The 21628-nt window shown below is 38.2% G+C and overlaps 1 protein-coding gene and 1 long non-coding RNA gene across 2 annotated transcripts in view; one reads left to right on the top strand and one right to left on the bottom strand.

Moving 5' to 3' along the window:
- Positions 1-609: 609 nt before the first annotated feature.
- LOC121652850 lies at positions 610-1461 on the bottom strand. The gene is made up of 2 exons (XR_006012696.1): positions 1217-1461; positions 610-883 (listed from the first exon to the last, which is right to left on the bottom strand). It is a non-coding gene; the product is annotated as an uncharacterized LOC121652850 (long non-coding RNA).
- An 87-nt stretch (positions 1462-1548) lies between these two features.
- nr5a2 (nuclear receptor subfamily 5, group A, member 2) overlaps positions 1549-21628 on the top strand; it is a 64372-nt gene continuing 44292 nt past the window's right edge. The window contains exons 1-4 of the mRNA XM_042005913.1: positions 1549-2196; positions 5171-5289; positions 8675-8816; positions 14991-15703. Coding sequence (XP_041861847.1) covers positions 2115-2196; positions 5171-5289; positions 8675-8816; positions 14991-15703 — 1056 coding nt within the window. The 5' untranslated portion in view covers positions 1549-2114. The remainder of the gene's footprint in view (positions 2197-5170; positions 5290-8674; positions 8817-14990; positions 15704-21628) is intronic.

Raw genomic sequence — 21628 nt, 5'->3', positions numbered from 1 at the left:
TGTTTTTTCATTGGATTAAGTTAACTTCTTGCAGCCTGCTGTTTGCTGGTGTTTTACAAAGAGGTTAAAGTACTATGTTACATATTAATGTTTTAAAAGTGTAGAACTGAGAATGTGAAATATTTTAAATTAGATTGTGTGATTCCATTACGTTATTTGTGTCTCTGTGCGCGTTCATTGCAAAAATAATATTATAGATCGACGTGAATTTGTGTTAAAAAGGGGTTTTCTCCAGTATTATTCTGGTTTCTGGGCTGCTTTCCAAAAACGTGTCCACGCTTCTGAGACGTACATATATGTGGGTGAATGGAGATCTATATCATACAATAATTCATAATTTTAAAACAAATACTGATAAAGAAAGGCAGGTTGTCATCAAACGTTATTTTATTATTTGTTATTATGATAAGGTTTTTAAAAACAAGGGATTAAGTCTGGACGTAATTCTTCGCGCGTGCATGTGGGCGCACCAGTGTGTGGAGCGCGCCCACAGTGACCGCTCATGTGTGTCTTTTCCGTGTCTCCCCATGCTTGTCCACATTAATAGGGATACGTTTGGCCACGTCAACTTAAGTGGTATTGTAGATACATGGCAGCATTTTTTTTTTCTTGTCTTTTTATGTATTTTTAAACAATGGAAATAGCCCGAATCTGACGTCAGATCACTAATTGATCCCTACTCAGCCAATTACTGATAATAATTCAGAGGCAAAGGTTTAATTTATTGCATAAGGATGTGCTTTGATCCGAACATAAAGGCCATTTTAAGCCTGAGGCCGATACTACTCACATTTTCTATTTCAAAAACTGCGCAAACAACCCGTTGAGCTCCAAATGCTGCAGTTTGTTTCACATTTTCTCAAAAGCGCCATTAACCTGTATTCTAAAGAAAGAAAGAAAGAAAGAAAGAAAGAAAGAAAGAAAGAAAGAAAGAAAGAAAGAAAATATTTTATTATATTTCAATAAAACCTACATTTTTGTAAAAGATAAACTGAGTGGCATGATGACATCACAGTGAAAACGAGTATTAAGGCCGATTAAGTGCAGCAGACGTATATATATATATATATATATATATATATATATATATATATATATATATATAATTACAATGAAATAAATACAAACTTATTGTGTCAGAAGCATGGGAACACGCGCACATTTGTGCGTGCAAGCACCACAATTCATTCCAGTTTCACGATTCCAGCCCACATACCTTTGCGCCTTTCCGTTGCACTCGATGCGCTCATAAGGAGTCTGCTCTCACATGCAATTGCATCACCTATCTTGATTTTCTTGTTCTCCCTCCGCTTTTAAAGTCCGTCATTAACGGGATTAAACAGCTGAGATTTTAGAGAGATGGAAGTGGAGGGTTTGAGGCGAAATGTCCCGGTCTACTGGCCTGATTGGACCGAATAAAGATGATGTCAGACGACCGCGTGCGCCCCGGATTGGTGAGAGCGGAGTAAACAAAGCCGCGAGGAGGAGGAGGACAGGTCTCCACATCTCCAGACAGTCTGACCGACACATTGAATCCGACTTTACGCACAGGGGAGGGCTGCCCCGGCGGCGCGTGCTTGTATACTAAAGGTTGAAAGTTACTCTGACAGTCTCACGCTAATTGATGACGCGTTGTAAAGACTTTTGGAAAAGATAAAGGGAAACTTACCGTCGTCTTTCCATCCGGGCGTTGCGCAGTTTTCTCATTTAGTCTAAGTGTGTGGTTCTCCATATCACCGCGCAACTGCTCCTTATTAAGTAATTATCAGAGAAATAGTCGTCTCCAGTTTGCGTCTTTTATGATTTTTTTCTTCTTTTCTTTTCTTTCTTTTGTTCTGCCCACATGCAATTACTGTATCAGAAAAGTTTAGCCCGAACAGAGACGTCGGACATGCAGCCGGTCCGTTTAGAGAAAGTCTGAATTGTTAAATCAGTCTTCCTCCACAGAGCATGGTCCCATAATCGGAACACAAAAAGAGGCAGAAAGTGAGAGAAAGACAGCGAGAAAAGAGCTTTGGGACACTTCAAGTTGCGTTTGCGCGAACGTCTGCTTCACACATCCAGGTGTCCCGCCAAGCGGTGCGCAGTCTCCAGCTCAGGCCGGCAGTGCTGACATGCTGCCCAAAGTCGAGACTGAATCCTTGGGACTCACTCGATCGTATGGGGAACAGGGGCACATGCCAAGAAACATGCAAGGTAAGCGTCGTCATTCCTATGAATGTCTGCAGATGGATGGATCAAATTAGGAAATGTTAACTTTATGTAGCCCACCCGACTGATTTCAACAACGCGGGGACACGAAAACTTCCGTATGAGCTCATTCCCGTTACCTTTTTGGCAGGTGGACCAGCAACCGGCGACTGTCCGCTAAGGCTAATGAACGATCAAGGTGTTCGATGATTATTCGTATAGCTTTAGTTTTTACTGACATGTATTCACCGTGGTCTTGAGTTCTTATGAACACAAAAACTGAACCAGAACTACTCCAAATATTTAACAGCATATATTTAGAGCAAACCTTAGGACTGATCTTAAGATTTGACCCTTAATGAAAAACATTGATTTGTCAATGCCCAGCTGTCATCAAATTAATGTGGAGTCTTGTTACGTAAAAAGCGAGAAAGAGAAAAGTGTTCAGGGTATTTAACTTTGGTTTTTCTTTTATAATGGTTCAAAATGAACTATGTTTATACATCTCATTAAAAAACACCTTGCAATCACCACTCGCGATTTCGTTGGTTAACATAAATAGTTAAATTTTGTCCCAAAAATAAAAAAGACAGATTTAGTTATGTTAAAATAATTAAATAAATAAGAATCCTTTTCAGTTGGGTCAAATTTACTAAGAACTTATAATATTGTACAGATATTTTAATAAGCAAATATATAATTTGTTGTGTTTTAATCCATTTATGTTGTTCACTGAAACCGTATATTATTACAAAAAGTGTTCAACTGTAATTAAAAAGAAAAAAGTATGTAACTTGTAGCTTGTAGATAATTTTGTTTTGGTCACTTAGTTCATATTTCATTTCTTTTTATAAATCATGCTGATTATATCTAAATATATAGGTTAGGGTTGTTTTGGTTCTTCAGAAGTAAGGTTATGATTTTAAAAATGTGCCTTGACCGAGTTTAAACTTTAAGACACTTAAATGTTGGCCATTATTATTCAAAATTTCCTACGGCATATATACTCTGTTTCTTGATCTTCCTACAAAGTAGGCTACACGTGCAGCATGTGAACATTTAAAGACCGCCTGACCCTTATTCCAAGCATGCCATTCCACTGCAATATAACCTGGCAATCAATTAGCCCGATCTTGGTTTATGAGACGTTGATAACAAACTCCTTTGCGGCAAGGAGTGGTTTGTAAGAGAATCTGTTATCTGTTTTACGGACAGTAAAAACAAACAAGCAGAAAAAAACAAGGTAGCTGTTGCAGAAAATCACCGCATTAGACAAAAAGTCGTTTGAAGACTGTATGATTTCAGTTAAATGGGTAGAGGATTATAACCAAAGTGCTTTGCATCTTCTGCAACTGAACAGACTTCGTATCCACACCTGCGACTGTCAGTGAGGTGTTGTAAAGAGGCGGTCATCTAAATTTAATTTACACCTAAATGCCTTTTTTTTCCAAATTGGTAATTCAGTGTTTGTTATAATTCCTAAAAATATGCACCCTGTTATTCACACAATAAGCTGATAATTAATAGGTCTATAGGTAAAATTGTTTCGTGGTAATAGAGAGTTTTAAGCCAGGTAATGATAAAGCAGAATTACAAATTATTTCTGTGTTGGACATGTTCAGGGCCATCTTCATTTAGAGATACCCTTTCTCTTTTAAACAAATATCTCTTTCGCAGTATAAACCACTTATGTCTATGTTATTTATTTTCTTTATCTAAATGTGTTCAAATCAACAGCAGTCATAAAACACACTCTATATTTTTTTCTATCTTTTCTCTTTCTTTTATGCGCTTTAAAAGCAAAATAAAACGTGGAAATGAAATTCTTTGGGGGGGGAATTGTGAGCTTGGTGGAACTTGTTGCTTCAGCTAGAATATTAGTCGCAGATCCCAGCAAGGCAACGCGTTAACAAACTAGAAATCGTTTCCAATTAAAGGGTCTCTTTGAGCGGGCGAGTGGATTTTTGAAGTCGGATCAGTAATATGTGTAAAGGCCATGGAAGGCGTCTAGCTGACAAAATATTTCCACTTTTACAGCCACATCCACTGAGGTTTTCCTGTTTGATCCGGGCTGCTTTTTATGATTAGCACCATAAATGCTTTTGTAACTGCTGTAAATGTCAGCCTGACTGTTTGCTTAGCGCTGTCACACAGTCTCATAGATGCAAGTATTTCTACATTTCAAAGCGTCTGGGCTGCGTTTAGTGGGCCTGGATTATGCGATTTTTAAAACCCTAACCCTAAAGTAGATTTATGGAAATATGGTAAATTATGAGACTGATGTATAATACAGTAATTTAAATATTGACTATTTGCCAGTTCTTCATGTTGGCATTCTCCTTGAGAGTGACTTAAGTTTTTGGAATCAAAATCCATTTGAATGTCACACAGAACTTTTAAAATAGACTGTAAAGCCACATGAACTGAAGCTGCTTCTTACACCACAAAATATAAACTAACCTAAATGTACTGGCCCTTGGCATTACGCGTGATTCTTAGAGAAGGCAAAATATGTTGGTTTTGGATGTTTGTTTTTTTTTCTGCTCGCCTACGGAGATATAAGGGCTTCTGTGTATCTTCATTTGTCTGTGGGCGGTAACATTTTCTTATCCAATCCACAAGTCTAATATCTCCCCATTTCCCCCAGCGATTTCACGACTTAGACACATGCATATTTATGAGGCTGACTTTCATGAGCCGTTTTTTTTTTATTTCTATATTTTTGGCTCTGTCTATAATAAGTATAGAAAAGAGGGCAGCAACAGGGAGAAATGGTTGGGTCCTGCTCGCTCCAAAAACCGATTCTTCTCAAATGAAACATTTAGAAGTGGAGAGAAGTTTCAAAAATCGCCTAGTTGCGACACAAGGTCCCTCACTGGTTCGCCTAGATGGATGGCAGCGGGCTTATGGGAAAGAGATCGCTCTGCGCTGAAATACACTTCTCTGTGTATGTGTGTGTGTGTCCGCGTGTACTCCGCAGCACCCCAGTTAAAAATGATGGACTACTCCTATGACGAAGATCTGGACGAGATGTGTCCCGTGTGCGGAGACAAGGTTTCAGGATATCACTACGGACTATTGACCTGCGAAAGTTGCAAGGTTGGTGCCCTCAAAACAGGCTAATGCAGTTACTTTTAATTATATCTGTAATGAGAATGAAGACATAAAATATTCAAGTTAAGTTGAGTTTTATGTTTGTTTTTGTTTCCAAGTTATCTAGTATTATCTTTGGTAACACAGTCTTGTGACAATTAATGACATTCTTTTTAATATAAAGCTCCTGTAGTGCATCAAAGCACAGCAGGGTTATTGTATTTGTATTATTAGTTACTGACAGTTTTATCGTTTCTTTTAAGAGGTAAAGTATGACTAAATTTATCATGCAGTCTGTTCCCTTTTGTATCAGTCATTTCCTTGCAGATCTTTAAAATTGCATTTTGTGCATACTTGCATATTTTGTATGCAAGGCATTCAAGCGGGCATCCTTTTTATAGACTGACTTGCAACAAGTGTAAAAGCAGAGCAAGACTTCATTAACATTACGTGTATGAGGCCAAGGGGTCAGATATTTCATCTAACAAATTTCTGTGAGTCAAAGATTTCAACAAAACATACAAAGACTTAAAAATTCAAGTTTTTTTTTGTTGTTTTTGTTTTGTTTTTTTGCAGTTTTTTTTTTTGTAGTTTTTGCAACAACCAGCTGCAGAAGGTGGGGGAGGTTGTAACTCTTGAGGCAAAGTACACACTAGTTTCTGTTTGTACAAGCCTGTTTCCTGCTAAATTTTCATCACAAGTTTGTTAAGAGCTCATTGGCATTGTCGCAGGTTGATGATGAGATGACAGCAAAGCAAGCGCTACACTTTAATTTGAACTCCATCAACAACTTTTTTGTCCCCTCTGTCTCGTGTTTTCTGCACAGAGATAAGCAAATTTACAAGATCTTTATTTTTCCACTCCAGTAAAGCTGTCAGTGCAAAATTAGGCTAAGACAAATGTCTCTGTGTTAACATTTCAGTGTAAAATTGCAACTGAGTATTGATGCTGCAGCACACATTTCTTGCCTATGTGGTCATTATTCAAAGCAGATGTTATAGATTTTATCCCATATTTTGACCTTGAGATGCTGAGCATTTGCTTGAAGGGAGACGTCAGTGGCATCTCTGCTGCTTCTCAGCTTCAGTTGGAGAGCCAATCCACACATTTCCCAGCTGAGTTGAAACATTCTGCTGTTGTGCACACGTGTGTGAGAGAGAGAAAGCATGCAGGATGTAGATGAAGAGGTGTTTTAAAAATGCATATCCTTGTTAAAACATTAATTATATTGATAATTACCTGAAGCTTGCCATTGATTATCTGTAAAATGTAGCAGTTTCTATGATCATCAGGGCTGGACTGATACATCAGCCTGTTGACATGTTACAGATTCATTTCAACATTCAATATATGCTTCTAGTCAGGCAGTGCAATCTATCTCCAGTGTATAACAGAGGGTCCTCCCAGTCTAAGTAGCATAAAAGCAATGGCTAGATCTTATTTTCTTAGTAGTTTATCTTTTAATTGTGGAGACATTTAAGATATTTTCCACATGCTTTCCGTCAGTGACCTCCTTTATTTCATTTTACCCTTTACTCCATCTTGCACACTTTTAACCCTGCATAACACAGCTGTGATTAGGACACTTTTCATCACAAGCAGATTCGAGCTGTGCTGCTTGCTGCCAGTTTTGTGCTGAGGAACACACAGACTTCCACACTGAAGAAAGCCAGTACAAATCACATTTGCAGTCTAAATGTACACATAAACACACATGTAACCCTTTATTTAAACCCACAGAAGTTTTAGTTTTTACACACCGCTTCACATAATGGAAGCATGTTAGCATGTTATACTTGTTGGAGGAAAAATATGAAGCTTGGCTGTAGGTTCAAATATACTGACATGGTATCCAAGCTGTTAGTAAGAAACTCAAAGGTCAGAGCGACAGAGTGAGCACAGAGCATATCAAACATGTTTTCTGAAGAAGTTAACTGAAAAATACACATGAAAAATAACCTTAGATCATCTGGATTGTCCCTATTTTTTATTTATTTATTTATTTTTTTTGTGCAAAAGTCAGACAGATCACAAAAGCAAAGCTCAGGTAGGGCTTATCAGCCAGGGATAAGAGGAGAAAAACTGGTAATATAAATTATATATATATATTATTTGTCTTAAAGTCAGTTTTCATAAGCAGTAAAAGATGCTTTTTGTCTATGAGTGCTGCATTTTTATCATAGAATGCCGGGTCAGGGGTACCCAAATACTATTGTCAAGCTTAAGATGGAATTTGCAGCGCTGCAGCAGATGACTTCAGATTTTAAAAGGTTTTAGATTTTATGCAGTTTGTGGAGCATTTTTCTTTTTTTTCTAAATATTGATTTAAAAAAAAGTCTTGATTTGATCTGCAACAACAAAAAAACCTCTGGTTACTGAGATGTTGCTAATCTGCAGAAAAAATGTTTGAATTCAGTTTGGTTTGAAAAACTTATAGCAGACACAGTGTGCTACATGAAAAAAATTGGGACAGAGTTCTCTCTAAAGCATTTTTTTTTATCACAGAGTCAATATTCTAAAAGTGAACGCAGTGATACCCCCCTTCCTGTTTTTTCTTTGACTTTTTTGGGTTAGGGTTTGATCAGGCAGTGCAGATTGTCAATTAAAATTGTGTTTGGTGAGATATTGACAGCAGTGCTCCCTTTTTTATTTTATTTTAAAGACGAGGTTTAAGGATTCTCCTCCTAGGTTATGGATCTAGAATACGTTAATATCATCTTCCCTTCGTTTGATTTTCATTGCTGCTGCCGATAATAAATTCCATGTTGCAGGTATGAATCTCTGTAATCCCGGAACTGTGAATTATGGATATAATTTATTGGATTTTTCAGACTCATGTGCCCATATTTTTCAATAATTAAGTGGATGGTTGAAAAGATGCTTACCCTGTAATTCATATAGTAAAGTCAGACTATTGAAAGCAGGAACTAAAATAGTTTTCATACCTTTTGTGAAGAAAATGTTCTCTAAAATGAGTAATGCAATAAAAGTGAGTAAATGGGAGCTTTTTTTTTTTTGTTTTAATTTTTGTTTTGTTTGTTTTTTTTTCTAATCAGAAAAAATGATGATATGTAAATTTTTATGATTCAAAACTCTGGTCATATTTAATTAATAAGTAGAGTGTTCTAAATACTTAGTTTGCATTAACAAATTAACTGTTTAGGAATATTGACATTTTTTTCCTGGGTGAGAAATATGTCTCTGTACTCTGCTTTATTGTTTGTGTCTTCATGTGTCTGTGGTGTCACATCAGTTGTAGCTTTCAAACTTCACTGTGTGTGTGTATCCATTAAGCCTGTCCCTCTCCATCTGTCTGGGAGTGTGAATGGGCCAATTACCATCGCATTGCAGGGGTCAAGCGGGTTGACGTCTTAATTGGTTCTCTCTGCAGGGCTTCTTCAAGCGCACCGTCCAGAACAACAAGCGTTACACATGTATAGAGAACCAGAGCTGCCAGATTGACAAGACCCAGAGAAAGCGCTGCCCGTACTGCCGCTTCCAAAAGTGCCTCACCGTCGGCATGAAGCTAGAAGGTATTCCTTTATTTTTCTTTTTTTTTTCTTTTTCCTTACTGATTTTTGGCTACTGTAATTTGATTTGTTTCCAGCTTAAACATGAAGTTATGGTGAGTCATATCACAGGGAATCTAAGTGTTAAAGGTGCACGGGAGTGTCAGGATAATAAGGAGTGGTAAAAAGTCTGGGATTCTTCAGAATTGATAAATTGGATGCAGCTGTTGTCATTAGAGGAAAGGCTCTACACATCCAAACAAGCGGCTGTTTTAATTGTGTTCATTGTGATGTCAGTGTTTTGCACTAACAGAGCTGATGGTTAGTCTTGGTGGTCGTATGTTTGCACATTAACCAGTTGAGCAAGTCATCAAAGTTCTTTGCTTAAGCAGAAGTTGAAATATGGCTAAATAAATCTATTACAGTGAAAGTGTCTTTAAGTAAACTTACATATTAAAGTGCTGGGTTAATAACCACATATCTGCTTGTAGTATTTCATCAAAAAATCATAGTAATATGAGTAAAGGCTGGTATATACTTCTCTGAAGTGTAGCAGCACTGCATGGAGCTTAGAAAGCAGATCTGGCCAGTGTCAGAGCTCATCTTTTTCCATTAATTCTCAACTCGAGCAGAGTTAGTCATAGCATATTAACTGCATTTTTGGAAACCGAAGAGTCAAAATATTCTGTTATAGTTAATTTGTGAAATGTTTCCCCCAAAATTTAAATATCCACCATTTGAGAAAGGTTAATCCATGCGCTGACAAAATGATTGCAGTAGAAGAAAGAGGAAGATAATGTTTATTTAAACTTTTAACTGTAAACATCTCAGTAATATCCGCTCTTGTAAGTAGATACCAAGAACATTGTGAAATGAAACTTTTTACTTCAACCAGTGTCATAAAATCCAGCATTACTTGTTGATATTTAGGGCAGGGTCAGAAGGAGGTGGGTGTATCAGGTAGCTGCTGTCACTTAAACTTGCCAGACAAAGTCATAGATTAAATATTAGAGTTGGCAGCAGGGAGAGAATGGTAATGATGATGCTTTTGGCCGGCCGTTTTGAGGCCTCTTTGTTTAACTTGAGCACAGTTCAGAAAATTATTTATATGTGGTTATTTAAAAAAGACAGTATAGTGGGTAGAAACATTCTTCTGCTGTTCAAAGATCATAACTGAAATGATGAAAAAAAGTTGGTTCATTCTCAAAACCCCTCATTATGAGCTGAGCGAAGAGTCATTAAGGTCATATTTTAAATGAACAACAAAGGAAGATTTGAAAACTACATAAAAGCATTTAAAAATTTATTTTTTTTTATTTAAAATTAAATTATTTTTTATTAATGTAAATATAAGTGAGAGATGTCTGTTTGTTTTTTGTAGATTAAATGAAATATAAAAGTAACCCATCCTTAGAATGAGCACATTCAACTGAGAACATTTCTGAAAAACAAATGAGATCCTGAAAGGATAAAAATGAAACAAAGACAAGCTTTCTAAAATCCTTCTGGAGGCATCTCCCTGTATTTGTCATGCACGGTTTTATTAATTGCTGTTAATTGTGAATGGCTGCTGGGCAGAATGTCCCGGCCTGTCATTTCCAAGCTGACACAGGCGGGGAGGGGGTGGCGGTGTTTGATTTGTTTTGCCAGCGGTAACTTTCCGCTCGGGGGCAAGACGGGCCCTGCAGCGCTCTGTCAGGTGCCAGAAGCTCTGGCGGGCAACTCCTGCCACAACCCGTAAAGACCTCCCACACAGAAAAGCTGACACCCCTCACAAAACACATACACACAGATACACAGCCAGTATGTGCACACATAAAGCTTTACCTAGTAAACTCATGCATATATTCATAAGAAGCCCCAAAAAAGTGTTTAATGGCCACATGCAGAAGGAAGAATCTGTAATTTCACATGGAGAATACATGTTTTTATGATTGTCTCAGTCCATGACTGAACAGCTCTCAGCAACATGTCAAGTTCAAACAAATCACGAAGAAAACTTGAGATTTGATTCAAAATCTGCTTTTTGCTGTGTTGCTTTGTGTGTTTTACTTTTTCCTCTGGTGTTGTTTAATGTCTCTAATGTTTGTAGAGAGGTGAGACAGTATGTTCAGTTTTAAGTTTGCTGTTTTAGGAGTTAGTAGTAAAGAGGTCAGTGCGTTTGTGTCTTTGTGTTGGTAACAGAGGCCTTTAAAGTACCTTTCTTTAACTGCTAAATATTTACTTAAATCAACCAACCAAATAATGGGGCTGAATAGTTGCTAGCTGGTAATCTTTAAATGTTGCTGAAAGGAAGTGAAAATGTGTGAAGTTATATCATGAAAAAGTAAAGTATGTTTTTTGTTTTTAAATTTTAAAAATGATTTTAGATTCCACATTACTTTAAGGTAAGGTGGATCATTGTTCTAAAGTTTTGAGGGTAAAAGAAAAAAAAAAAAAAAACACTGGCAGCCACTCATGTATTTAACCACACAAACACAGAGACTGCAAATGCACCGGCTTCTTGGTATTCTGTGCAGCTCTCCTGCCAGCATTGTCTCATTGAGAGAACAAGATTTGATCCATTAGAACATCACTCGCTGAAGCCGATGAAGCGTGGCGTATCTGAATAGCTCCCACTGGCATGATTTTCTTTTTTGCTTGCTAATAGTTGTCTTGTATCATATGCTTCACTGAGCTGCCTAATAATTCCTCTACTTGTACATCATGTTGAAGCACAGCAGTGGTGTTTGCAATGCTGTGGGTTGGAATACATTTTGAAGTTACATCATGTTAGAAAGAGACACTGAAAAATAAATAAAAAAAATAAACAACACAGTATGCAAATTGTTCCTGCAGAGTTTTTAAATGCTGAATTGAGAAGAACATTTCAAACCAGCCAGGAAAGTACCGTCATTAGAAAAAGTCACTGTCTTCTTTATCCCTCACATTGTCAAGAGATTTTTTTTATATGAATAGTTGATCCCCTATTAAATTTTAATTGATTGATTATTACAAATGCAAACCCTCTGAAGAGCCACTTAGTTGGAATTAGCACCACCAGCTGAGTGTTTGTATATTCCCCTTTGCATCTCTCTTCCACTCCCTCCACTTTTTATTTCCTCCCTGTCTCCATCTTTCTTGCTCTGATTTGTCTTCCATCAGCCTCCTAGTACCTGCGGTGGAAGCCAGAGAGCTGTCCCATTACTTATGCATAGGTATCATAGGTATTCATGTGTGCGCGTGGGATAGGGCACATCCAGAGCACGGGCTGGGGCCCCAACATGACAAACAGGGTGTCAGCAAGGCTCCGCGGGACCCATTAATATGCCGGCAGCCGACAGGGATCCTCACCTACGTACGCTTAATATTCCTGTATATTAAACAACCATAAATCAGAGGACATAAGCACTGAGGGTTGTGTGTGTGAGAGACAAGCAGGTGTGTGCTGGGAAGCTGTGTGCTATGTGTGCACTTGTTTTAGAAGGTGCACGGGCCACTTTTGGGGAATAGGAACACATTTTTTGTTTGATCCCCTTGGGAATTAATGGATTTTGCGGGCCTAAGTTTGTGCATCTGTGTGTAGATTTAACCTTACACTTATGTGTTGTATCCTTTAAAATGTTTGTTTTGGGATTCCAGGGGGAAAAAAAAGAGACATACTTACATCCCTGTATGCATTATATATATATATATATATATATATATATATATATATATATATATATATATATATATATATATATATATATTTAGTCTTACTTCTTTTTAATCTTTTTAAACTCTGGATCTATGCTCCATTGAATTCCCAATATTGCTCATGAAGTGTGTGTAGCACACCTTTTTCTGTTAATAAAGTTTGAATATCAGAAAGTGGCTCTCATCATCTTGAGTTAAAACTTCTAACAGTAGTTCTGCAAGCTTTTTATGAAAGGATATGGATATTTATTTTACTGCATTTCAAACAATTTTTGTAGGGAATTTTGCAATATTCAAAACGAACATTTTTAACCCCTAAAAGTTGCATCAATCACATGATTGATTTCACACTATAAGTTAAGTCTTTCCAATCTTTCCACCTTATTCAACACATACACATTCATCCTCATCCCCACTACACAGACATGGAGTGTCTTCTCTCCCCTCCCCCCATCCATATTAATCACTGTTACATGAATGCAAATCACCTTGTTTAATTAGAGACAAAAAAAATGTGTGTGAGTGTGTGTATGTGGTAGCAAGACCTACACCCCCTAATTCTAGTATTCATGATGTGCTGTGGGTCCCTGGGTCTAAAACAGGCAAGAAAGGCAGTCGGGGCCTAATTTTGTTTTCCCAGTAGGGCCAACTATTAGTTTCTTAGCTCATTAATTACGCTGTTGTGGAGAATCATTAATAGTTAAAGTTGCCTTACAATAATGTATAATGGATACATTTTGACGGCACTCCAGATTTCTTCTTTTTTTCTTTTGATAAATATTTTAACGGTCATGAAAATCCCTTCACCTGAGTGAGTGGACACTGCACCAAGCTGACCTTAAGCATGTTGGGAAATGATTGTGTGAGTGTGAGTGAAATCACTGTTTAAATTACACACCATTTAAGCCACGAGGGGCTCTTCAAGGTGGCGGAGTGTCTGGCACGTTCTCATCTCTCTGATCCAGAGCGGTGTGTGATGTTTTCCATGTTAGCCACTTTGTACTTTTGTGTGTTTTCTATGCATATATGTGTGTGTGAAATTGTGTGAGGGTGTGTGTGTGTGTGACAGAATGTGGGTGTGTGTCTCTGCCCTCTCGGCTGTACTTGCTCAGATCAGTGACAGGCACTTTTTGTGACGGAGGTCATTAAAATCCCTCCCAAGGCAGACTGGCACGTATGTGAGTGTGTGTGCGTTTATGCCTTGCGAGTGTCTGCCCATTTTAAACCCCCCACCCCCACCACTTCTATCCCCCACCACGCCCTATACACACCCCCTCTTCAGTTTGTCTCTTCTGCTCTTTTATTCATCCATCATGAAATCCTGAGCTGGACTGGACCCAAGATGACTTGCTATCTTATCTGAGTGCTGAGCATGTGTGAACAGGTTAAATGTATGTGCATGCATTAGCGTACTCAGTTGGTGTTATATGTGTTTCTTTAAAATAGATAAGGCCCTACCAAATTCAGTAGAATATAAGTCTAATATTCTGGTATATTGGAATTAGTAGGAATATTTTCTGGTGTTTAAGTCCCAGACGTCCGTTAGGTCTTTGCACGCTGGGCTCTGCAAGTCTTGTCAGAATAAGAGGTAATTAAGTATGAATAATTAACACCAGCGCCCCCCAACTGAGAGACAGCAGAGCAGCTTCCCCATGGCAGCAGTCGGCCAGATCACACATGGTCCATATTGCAGTCCACTATGAGCCCAGTTTGTTCATTAGAAATACCCACGGCCCAGACTTGTTGTGATCCTCACCACAGGATCCTGCACTGACGGGGGCGGCAGGGGGCATCATGGGTATGTTTGTTTCATCAGAAAAAAGAGCCCCATTTGGATTATTGTCAGGCTCCTCTGGCTTTGGAATTTTTTTTTTTTTTTAATATAAAAGAAGAAGTTTCTCCTAATTGACAGTGATATTTTTAAAGCTTTTAGAAATTGCATAATAAGATAAAACTTGCATTTTGGAAAGTGAACTAGGATTTATATGGAGTTTTTACCAGGAACAAATTTCTATGTGGCAGCCAGCTGTACAATGATTATTCAGCAGAGTGGTTTATACGAGTTTGAGTCCCAGGTCAATGAGTAACGTTGCTATCAGTCAGATCTGTAGGCTTTAAGAGTCAACAGCTAAATGTCAAGTGTAGTCGTCACAGGAAAACCTTTGCCCCACAGACAAGTTACAAATAAGCAATTTAGCTCTAAAACACCATGCATGTGTATCGGATCACACTCTTATAGTTTAGTTAAAATGCAGAGGATTTGATGCTAAATTCTGTCACTTTCTCTGCTCCACAGATTAGTTGCTCTTTGGCTTTTCAGGCTATTTGTACACATAATGGATTTATCATTCCAGGTCAATATTCTTTGTTTAGGCATTCATAGATCACAGATTGGCTAGTATTGCATAAATTGACTATTTTTGGCATGAATATTGTCACAAATGAGTAAGTTTCATGTACTATGGAACTAATTCTCTCCACTTCTTTCCTTGTCTTCTTTGTCATCTGTCTTGTTGTTAGCTGTACGGGCGGACCGCATGCGAGGCGGTCGCAACAAGTTCGGCCCAATGTACAAACGTGACAGAGCCCTCAAGCAGCAAAAGAAGGCACTTATCCGAGCAAATGGCCTGAAGATCGAGGCCATGAGCCAGGTGATGCAAGCTGTACCCACTGACCTCACTATATCCTCAGCAATCCAGAACATCCACTCAGCAGCCTCCAAGGGCCTCCCACTGGGCCACCACGCTGGCCACCACACCAGTCACCACCATCACCACCACCACCACCATCACGCCACTGCTCTGCCTCCTACAGACTACGACCGCAGTCCATTCGTCACTTCGCCAGTCAGTATGGCAATGCCGCCACATGCTGGTAGTCTGCAAGGTTACCAGGCGGCTTATGGACACTTCCAGAGCACACGCACCATCAAATCTGAGTACCCAGACCCATACACCAGCTCGCCAGAGTCAATCATGGGCTATGCTTATGTTGACGCCTACCAGTCAGGTTCACCACCCAGCTTTCCCCACCTGATTGTTGAATTGCTAAAGTGTGAGCCAGATGAGCCGCAGGTTCAGGCTAAGATCCTCACCTATCTACAGCAGGAGCAGGCCAGCCGGGGCAAACACGAGAAGCTCAACACCTTTGGTCTGATGTGCAAGATGGCCGACCAAACCCTCTTCTCCATTGTGGAGTGGGCACGCAGCAGCATTTTCTTCCGTGAACTCAAGGTAAGTGCTGGCAGTTCTGTCTATCTACTGCCTGATTAAGAATTGTAAGAAAAGTTTAGAGGATGAAGTGTATCAGTTCTCTTCAAGCTTTCCTTATATTAGCTTTTTTAACAGATTGTGTTTATAAAGTTTTTGCTCAAAATACTTGATATACTAAATTATTCATTCTAACACCTATGCTCAGAACTGGTTTTTAGCACTGTTTCAAATGGGCTAATATGGGCTGAGTGAAAGGAGACGCATATTCTAGGGGATGGCATGGAAATCTCACTTTCTATGGTAACTTTAAAACAACAATTGAGTTATAAACATATTGTGTTTATCGCAGTCAGGCACATACAACTGTCCTGCAAAACCTCACTGTAAATTACTACACCAATTCATCGCAGAGCCCAAGGGAGAGTTTCTGGTGTGCATTTGTACATTTGTAGCCTTATTTGCTCTGAATGAAGGTTAATGTTCAGAGTGACATAAAAAGCATTTGATTAATCTACATTCACCTATTTTTCTTCCTCTTGTGTGATTCTTTTTTTTTTCTGTTTTTTCTACTTTTGTTTTCATACTGCATTGCCAAAGGCTCAGCTGCATATTCATGTGCCTGTTGCAACATCCTCTCCAAATATTTAATCTAATTTTGTTTTCAAAGGGGAAAATAACAAAATGAAAAATGTGTCATATTAAAAACTGAGCCAATTACAACACAGATAAGAGTCCTTGAAAACACATGTTGACATTTAGCACACACCGTGTCCTGCTATTGACATTATTGAAATCAGTATTTGCATTCACCATAAATGCACAGTACACACACAGACACACACACACACAAAGGCTCACTGAAGGGTGTGGCCACAGTTAATAACTGTGTGGAGTTTGCTCATTAACTTTGAATGATCATTTCTGCACCATTGTAAACCCTCTCTATTTCTCACACCCTCCTCCTAATTCAATTATCTCACCCACTAGTGTTTGTCACTCCCTGATTTGCTGCTGAATGAGCTGTCATTATGTTTCCCTAATGACTACCCATATTACTCCAGCTTAAGAGTAAATGAGCAGAGTGCCTGTTGCAAAGGTACAAAATGACCCGGGCTTGATGCAGGAAAAAGCTCCCCTGTGTTGCACAGGCCCCAGTCATTTCTGGGTAAGGTGGGGCTGCATTTTACTCAAGTGAGAGAGATAATTGAACTTGCCCCGCTTCCCCCATTTTTAAGCGTCATCCAAAGCACAAGGGGTTTTGATAAATAATGCGCTAGCTGTGGCTCTGGCAGCTTTTCCCACACACTTGATAGTCTTCTCATGTTTGCTTGTTTGTCATTATACAGCGAGGACTGCTGAGCAAAGCTTAGTGTTGGAGATAGTGAGAAGAATATGCAAAACATGAGCCCTCCAGATCCATCAGCTCTACTGTATGTCTGCAACTAATAATGAACACCTTTTTAAAAGAGTTTTGAAGATTTTTTTAAAAATGTATCCTCCGAATATTTTATATAAGTTCAATTGAGGGTTGACCTGTGTAATAATTGTGTATTGTCTTGTGTGAGTGTGTGAATGTGTTGATGTTCTGTTTTACTGCAAGCTTTTAATAGTTCGCCATCAGGCAGTTCAACACCAAGTTATGTAGAAAATGCCACCCGTGGCCTTTGCTCTTTCCACTTTATCTCTATGAATGTGCCTGTGGGGATTTGAGGATTATTTATTTATTTATTTTTGAATGATTTCTCATGTATTTTCTCATAGATAAGACTACACACATGCAGCTTAAGTACTATAAACATTGACAGTGTTAGGAGGTTAATATCAATTGGTACTGAATTGTGCCTCATAAATCACCTGCTATAAATGGTGACTGTCTAAATGGTTTAACATGTGAAACTGTGATTTTGAATCCATCTGACCTTCGACATCTGTCCCCAATACAGATTTGATGATTAGATGTGAGGTCGAGCCTGGGGCCAGGGAGACAGGAAGGAAGCAGAGTTGAATTAAAAGTTTGTTACAAGAGTGGTGTGCCACTGTAGGAAGTTATAAATACACTTTTAACTTACACGCACTCATATACACACATACCCACATTAAGACACAGACACCACTCACACACAACGCACAACCCCTCTCACTATTATTAGCTTCGTAAGAACAAAAGAATTTCTCTCGTAATAGAGCCAAGCTGGGAGGGTGTGTGCAAGGCATCTGCCAAAAAAGCGTTTAAAGATTTAGTTTCCATAAGTTGGCTTCAGTCACAGGACTCATAAATATTTTGCCATTAGGAGAACCTTCTAAAGATCACTCCCTATTCTTTTCCAGTGTGGTATGCTACCTCTCTTTCTCCCCCTCTTTACTTTTGGGAATGAGGCATGACGTGAGGGATATTTATTTCTAACACCTTGGATCCGAGAAGTTGGAGCTGACTCTCCATGCCAACTCTCCTTTGATTTTGATTGGTTTAACACATCACCAGTGAGAATGAGGCAGGTCTGGTACACTGGTTTTGAAATCATAGTCATGATGGGGAAAGTTTTGGCAGGGCTGAGGCCATGATCACTTGTGGTTACTTTATAGAATTTTAAGTGAGCTGAGGACAGGTGCATGTGTGCATTTGTATGTGTGTTCAAACTTAGATGCATACGTGTGTGCAGAGTCCATTACTAGAATTTAATTATATGTATGTTGACATAATAATTATATTAACAATAAGGCTGTAGGTTTAATTAAATGTATATACAGAGCTTTTATTTCTAAACAGGCTAGATAGCTGCTACATAGCCTTGAATTTTGGCTGAACTTGCTATAACTGGCACTATAATGTCCTCCACAGAGACTGCAGGAGTGTTTTACAATTGTTTGATGGCTTTTCTTTACTTCATTTCTCAAAAATTTACATTTTGCAGATGGTTGTTTTTGGTCTGATTTCATGAGTATGTGGTCTGGGATCAGTATATCTTATTATAGAAATGGATATGACTGTATTTTAAAATAGAACCAGGTATGTACTTAATTTCAAATTTGTGAATATGCCTTATGGGTTGTAAGATATAATCAAAACTATATAAATCATTTGTCCAGTGAGTATATGTCATTTCACAAGTGTATCATGTTGGTTGAGTGTTTCAGGGGAGAAGAATAAATATGTTTGCCTATCAACACCAAATTATGTAGAAAATGCCATCAATAGCCTTTGCCCGTTCCACTTTATCTCTGTGAATATGCCTGTGGGGATTTGTGGATTTATTTTGCATGATTTCTTGTGTATTTTCTCATAGATAAGATTCCACACATGCAGATTAAGTACTATAAACATTGACAGTGTTAGGAGATTAACCTCGATTGATACTGAGTTGTGCCTCATAAATCTCCTGCCATAAATGGTGCCTGTCTTAATGGTTTAACATTAAGGCAGTCATTAGGACAGCTAGGTTATGTTTTAACATAACCCAGCTGGATTAGTAACATTTGTTGGCAGGACAGGGATTGTACCTTACTCAGTCCTGTCAGAAACTCTTTGCTCACCTCATCCCAGTGTCAAGCATAGGTTATGTATATTAAAGAACAAATCTACCACAAGCTGCTTTAAGACATAAAATATAAAAATAGCTACTAACAGATGCATGGTTACTGTAATTTGCTAAAAAAAAAACTTTAGAAAAAAATGCAAGTTCATGCAGAAACGTGTGTAGTATTTTCTCTAGCCCTGTCTGAACTACAAAATAATAACATGCCTGCATTTCGTATTACATGAAATTGTTATACATAGTCAAAAATGGAAAATTAAGTATTTCAGTTCTCAGAAAAAAGTTACATGCCAATTGGTATTTGCATATTGTTATATAATCATGTGTTGCATCCATGTGTGGACAGTGATGCTGCCACAAACTGATATGCAAGAAAAATAAGTTCATGTTTAATTTAAATCAGTGTTTAACTTTGACATCAATGGTTCAGTGTCAGTCAAGGTTGGGTAAAGTTATAAATAACAACAATAATAAAGACACAATTTTATAAAAATAAATCAATCAATCTTGTTAAATGTCTTGCCTAAAACCAGGGAATATGGCCATTTTGAAAACATCTCTCTTAATGTTCTGTTAGCTGGTGTGTTTGCATCATGTGTGTCTGTGTGTGTGCGTGATTATGACTCACTGTGGCTGGACCGTTGCTACTCATCCATTGTTTCATTGCGGGGATGGTTAGACTGACTCCCACCACAAACACAATGGAAAGGAAAATTTAGTTGGGTGATCGGGACTATTGATGATTCATTTGTTTATATCTCACCTTCCTAGCTGTACTCCCTTTTCACCAAAGCACCCCCACCCTCTTTCCTCTCTACACCCTTTAATAAAGAAGGATGTGTGTTTGGTATTGGGAAAACAAGCACTTTTGTGTGCCTTGTCAACACACAACATGCAGAGATTAATATGGAAAACACAAGATCAGAGGACATTGTTGGTGAACAGGTTTGATATTGCTGTTGAAGTTTAAATGTAAGGCAGTAAAGACAAAAAGAAAGAAGTTCACAATGCAGATCATAATACAATGTATAATGAGTATTACTTTGTCCATTGTGGCAAATAACTGTCATTTATACACATATGTGAATATTTTTAAGATGTAAGACTAAATAGGGAGAAAACCAACAACATGGAAATAAATTTAAAGTCAACATATAAATTAAATTTTTATAAAAAAAAAAAAAAAAAAAAAAAAAAAAAAAACTTGGGATAGATTTTAAAATGCAGGTGTCGTGAAGAAATAATAAAGATGTATAACAGTCTGGAAAGTACTGCACTTGTGCCAACTGTTCAACCAAAACACAGGTTTAAGACATAAACAGTCTTTGCAAAAATGTGGCATGGACCCTGAAATACAACAGCTGCCTAAAGATCAAACAGGACCCTCAAAAATCCCTCCAGAATGGATCAACGCTGTGCTGTCAGAGTCTGAAGCCGAACAGAAAACATCTGCATCATTCCCGAGTTCCAATAGACATTTTTGCTTTGCCTAAATCTCAAGCACTATTTACAATAAACACTTTAAATGTATTTAGTTTATCATTCTGATGAAAATGAAATGAAGAGGAAAATACCCATGACACTTGGTGGGGGGACCCAGACAGGTTTTTGTGCTTCTCTGTCTCTTTCTTTTTTCTCTGTTTTGCTCAGCTCTGCATGTAGTGGGAATGGCAAAAGCAGAACTAAGGGCCATTATGGTGAGGAGGAACTGTATTAGAAGTCTTGTTCCCTGGGAAAGCTCCCAGCTGAGATAGGACGGCCATATTGGATAAACAGATGGCAGGGGAGAGGAAGGGACAGGCGAGGAGAACAGAGGTGAAACAAAGAGGGGAGATGAGAGGAGAGATGAGCAGAAGAGGAATGTAAAGCGAGAGGGGGAAAAGGGGAAAGAATGAAACCGAAAAAACCTAAAAGAGAGGTGAGGGACCGTTGTTGCAGGCCGGTGATCCCCTTTGATTTTCTTGTCTCATTTGCTCTCATTTTTCAGTTTTCAATAAATTAGAAGCAGAAATCCAAAATATAAATAAACTGATGGTTGTGTCTTGCTCAGGGTATTTTCACCCACAAATAAATTAGTTAAAATTGAAACATCATAAACTCTGAAACCCTCTAGAATAGAACAGAATAACAGAAAAAAACCATAAAAGCATAAAGTAATATATGTATTTTAAGTGGTGGAATTATTTGCTTCCTTAACTGTCAACACACAAACACAGATCCCCAGGGTGGAACAGGAGGGGTAGATGTTTACATCTCATACCTGAATATTCGCTACTTATAGATCTACCTGAGTGAATAATGTTAGGTCCTCCGATGCAACCAACTCTGCCTTGCTACATAATTTTAGCCCATCCATACCTCCATCTACATCTATAAATATTATATGAATTTACTTTAGTGAAATTATATTTAC

Source organism: Melanotaenia boesemani, chromosome 14 (assembly GCF_017639745.1).
Source record: "Melanotaenia boesemani isolate fMelBoe1 chromosome 14, fMelBoe1.pri, whole genome shotgun sequence".
Taxonomy (NCBI): Eukaryota; Metazoa; Chordata; class Actinopteri; order Atheriniformes; family Melanotaeniidae; genus Melanotaenia; species Melanotaenia boesemani.
This window is presented reverse-complemented; position numbering and strand designations above follow the sequence as displayed.